Source organism: Toxotes jaculatrix, chromosome 5 (genome assembly GCF_017976425.1).
Source record: "Toxotes jaculatrix isolate fToxJac2 chromosome 5, fToxJac2.pri, whole genome shotgun sequence".
In the NCBI taxonomy this organism is placed as follows: domain Eukaryota; kingdom Metazoa; phylum Chordata; class Actinopteri; family Toxotidae; genus Toxotes; species Toxotes jaculatrix.
This window is the reverse complement of record NC_054398.1, coordinates 12,777,207-12,780,425: the sequence shown is the minus strand read 5'-3', so window position 1 is coordinate 12,780,425 and position 3,219 is coordinate 12,777,207. Positions and strand designations below refer to the sequence as shown.

Here is a 3,219-nt window from a genome sequence, read left to right as displayed (position 1 = left end):
TATCCAGAAGTATAAAGTATATTTTGCAGGAAGTAAAAGATTAAAAATATCTGTAAAATCATTACTAGTCTGATCTACATTAAGGATAATTTCAGTCTGAGTTGCATCTGTTGTCACAATGATGGTATTTGAAAGTCCAAACTGAGTTGAAGATGGATGCTTGTCAGTTGAATTTCTATTTTACAAGAAGTAGGATGGGCTTTATTGTGTTCAAAATATTTAGCAATGAAAACTGCACTTGGAGATAAGAGGAGGTGTTTTTTTTTCCAAGCAAACAATATTTGGTCACAACCTTTGCACAAATGTTGTGTCCAGCTAAGGGCATGTCATACAGATTTATTTTGGAATTGTTCAAACAAGGTGGAATTTCAGTCATTCAGGATCAATAACAATCACTGGGTTCTCTGTGGCAAGCATGGTGTAGACACCAATTAATATTCCAATAAATATTCATGTATATAAAATAGTATGTTTTCTATCATGTGTACAGTTAGTTACAGGAGTTGGGGTTTTTTGTTTGTTTTTGTTTTTTTGTTTTTTGCTTTTGGCATTATCTCTAATCTCTTCATTGCTCCACCACCCATTGACTGGAGCATTTGATTGACAGATGCAGGCAGCAAATAGGATATGAGATATCAACAAGTCAGCATTACCCATACCTTATAAAAACCAGCATATTTGCACCAAGTTTTTCACAGCATCTGGTGTTCTTCACAAATCACTCTGTGCTGTGAAGCCATGGCAATGAAGCTGACTTCTTGTTGTCTTCTGGCAATGGCCCTGCTTGGCTGTCTGGCTGATGCTCAATATTTTAAGCAGCCCCAGCAGCCCCAGACTCCGAAATACCCAGCACCAAAGCCTCAGAAGCCACAGGTTCTACCCAAAAGGGTCCCTCAACAACCCCAGCAGCCCCAGCAGCCCAAGCAGCCCTACCAGCCCAAGCAGCCAACAGAAGTATTTCACACTTGTGAAGTGGCTGAGCACTACAAGATTAAGTGTGGTGCTGCCGACATCTCTGCTTCAGAATGTGAGGCTATAAACTGCTGCTTTGATGGACGCATGTGCTATTATGGCAAATCTGGTAAGTATTTCTCTCTTCTTCACAGAACTTAATAGATAGACCACTCTGACACTTATGGTGAACTTAAATGTGTTAAAAGAGTATAGCATGAGCACTACTATTTGCTTTGTAACTGGTTGTTCTCAGTGACTCTCCAGTGCACCAAGGACGCTCAGTTCATCGTGGTGGTGGCCAGAGATGCCACCCTACCCAACATTGACCTGGAGACAATTTCTTTCCTTGGAAATGATCCAAATTGCAGTCCTGTTGATACTACTTCAGCTTTTGCCATCTACCAGTTCCCTGTCACTGCCTGCGGCACTGTTGTAATGGTAAGGATTGGGACTCTTTTGACTCTTTGATTTGATTTATATTGATTTTTGTCAGGTAGTTATAAAGACTGAAATGCTGCCAACTTATTGTAGGAGGAGCCTGGTGTTTTAATCTATGAGAACAGGATGTCCTCCTCATATGAAGTCGCAATTGGACCCTTTGGAATCATTACCAGGGACAGCAGCTATGAGTATGTATTTTTCTTTCTGTAACACTGAGTAGTCACAACATAACAGACTACTACATGTAGGGTAAGGCTTACAGTACTCAGATTATTCCTTGGTATCAAGAAGTGAACTCGCACTGAATTCTATACAGTGGGTTAGGGCTAGTTCATTGTGATATTTTACAAGCCAAACTTCGCTCAGAAGATTTTCTGACATACATTTTGTTTCTTGTCTTAGGCTACTCGTCCAGTGTAGATATATTGGCACCTCAGTTGAGGCTCTGGTCATTGAGGTTGGTCTGGTTCCTCCACCACCGCCAGTTGCAGCTCCTGGACCCCTGCGTGTGGAGCTCAGGCTGGCCAATGGACAATGTACTGTCAAGGGTTGTGTGGAAGGTTAGTGTGAAGGAAATATTTTGTGTAGTTAGCCTCATTTGCCAGTGACTGCGTCACCACCCAATCTTTCTGTTTGAGCAGAGGATGTGGCCTACAGCTCCTTTTACACTGATGCCGACTACCCCGTCACAAAGGTGCTCAGGGATCCTGTGTACGTTGAGGTCCGAATACTAGAGAGGACTGATCCCAACCTTGTCTTGACTCTTGGAAGATGCTGGGCAACTTCTGACCCCTACCCTCACAGTCTTCCTCAATGGGACTTGCTGATTGATGGGTAAGAATCAGTGTTGGTCTGGTTTATTGATAATACATATTTGATGGTATACTCAGGCCTTCTTCCACCACCTCTGCTCTTGTCATAGCTGCCCCTACCGTGATGACCGTTACCTGACCACCCTAGTGCCAGTGGGTGCCTCATCAGGACTCTTGTTCCCAACCCACCACAGGCGTTTTGTTTTCAAGATGTTCACATTTGTATCTTCTGGTGCTGCCTATCCTGGCAAGGGAGTGGCTGCAGATTCAGAGGTTATGACTCCTCTCAAGGAAAAGGTTTGGATCCAACTTCTATTTAAGATCACTTTATCTACATAGTTGCAAACTTGCAAACAATACACTTGTTTTCCCCCAGGTGTACATCCACTGTGATGCAGCTGTGTGCCAACCCTCTCTTGGAAATAACTGTGAACCTAGGTGCTTCAGAAAGAGTAAGTAAAATAGTATTCACTTCGATGATGATATATAAATATATATACACCTAGTATGGTGTTTGTACGAAGTCTGTTTCCCATATTTTTCTCCTGTGACAATTAGAAAAAGCTCTTAACTGAACATATCTCCTCCAAAAGAGTAAATGAGATCTGGCATCATCTTGTGTCTGACTTAACCTCAAGTCTGACAGCAACTGACCACTGCCATGTTTTGTGCACAGGGAGAGACATTGCTGCTTCTGTCCAGAAAGGCTACAGAGCTGAGGCCACTATAGTCAGCAGTCAGGAGATTGTCATCATTGACCCAAGGCGGAGTTTTTATTAACAACATCCAGACAGAAATTTTTCACAATGCTCACTGAAAAGTGACCAGTTTCAAATAAAATTTCAAGTTGCTGCATGTGTTGTCTGATCTCATAAAATGTCATTCAGAAACATTATTTACATCTCACAGCCTAAAAGCTATGTGTCAATGTGAAATATACTATATCTCAACATTTAGTAATTTAGCTCCAGAAGATCAGATCAGATATTGTTGTATGTTCTCACAGTAGTAT

General features: G+C 41.8%; 1 protein-coding gene across 1 annotated transcript; it reads left to right on the top strand.

The window, feature by feature from the left end:
* Positions 1-738: 738 nt before the first annotated feature.
* LOC121181967 (zona pellucida sperm-binding protein 4-like) lies at positions 739-2,667 on the top strand. The gene is made up of 7 exons (XM_041038211.1): positions 739-1,081; positions 1,208-1,392; positions 1,486-1,583; positions 1,798-1,955; positions 2,037-2,229; positions 2,318-2,504; positions 2,584-2,667. The coding sequence occupies exons 1-7, from the start codon at positions 739-741 to the stop codon at positions 2,665-2,667; spliced, it is 1,248 nt and encodes a 415-aa protein (XP_040894145.1).
* Positions 2,668-3,219: the final 552 nt, after the last annotated feature.

What these genes read in the sequence shown, in the direction of transcription:
- LOC121181967 (XM_041038211.1), top strand. Translation starts at nt 739, where the DNA reads ATGGCAATGAAGCTGACTTCTTGTTGTCTTCTGGCAATGGCCCTGCTT. An exon ending in CCTGCGGCACTGTTGTAATG is followed by an intron (nt 1,393 to 1,485) that starts GTAAGGATTGGG and finishes AACTTATTGTAG; the next exon opens with GAGGAGCCTGGTGTTTTAAT. An exon ending in TGGGACTTGCTGATTGATGG is followed by an intron (nt 2,230 to 2,317) that starts GTAAGAATCAGT and finishes CTCTTGTCATAG; the next exon opens with CTGCCCCTACCGTGATGACC.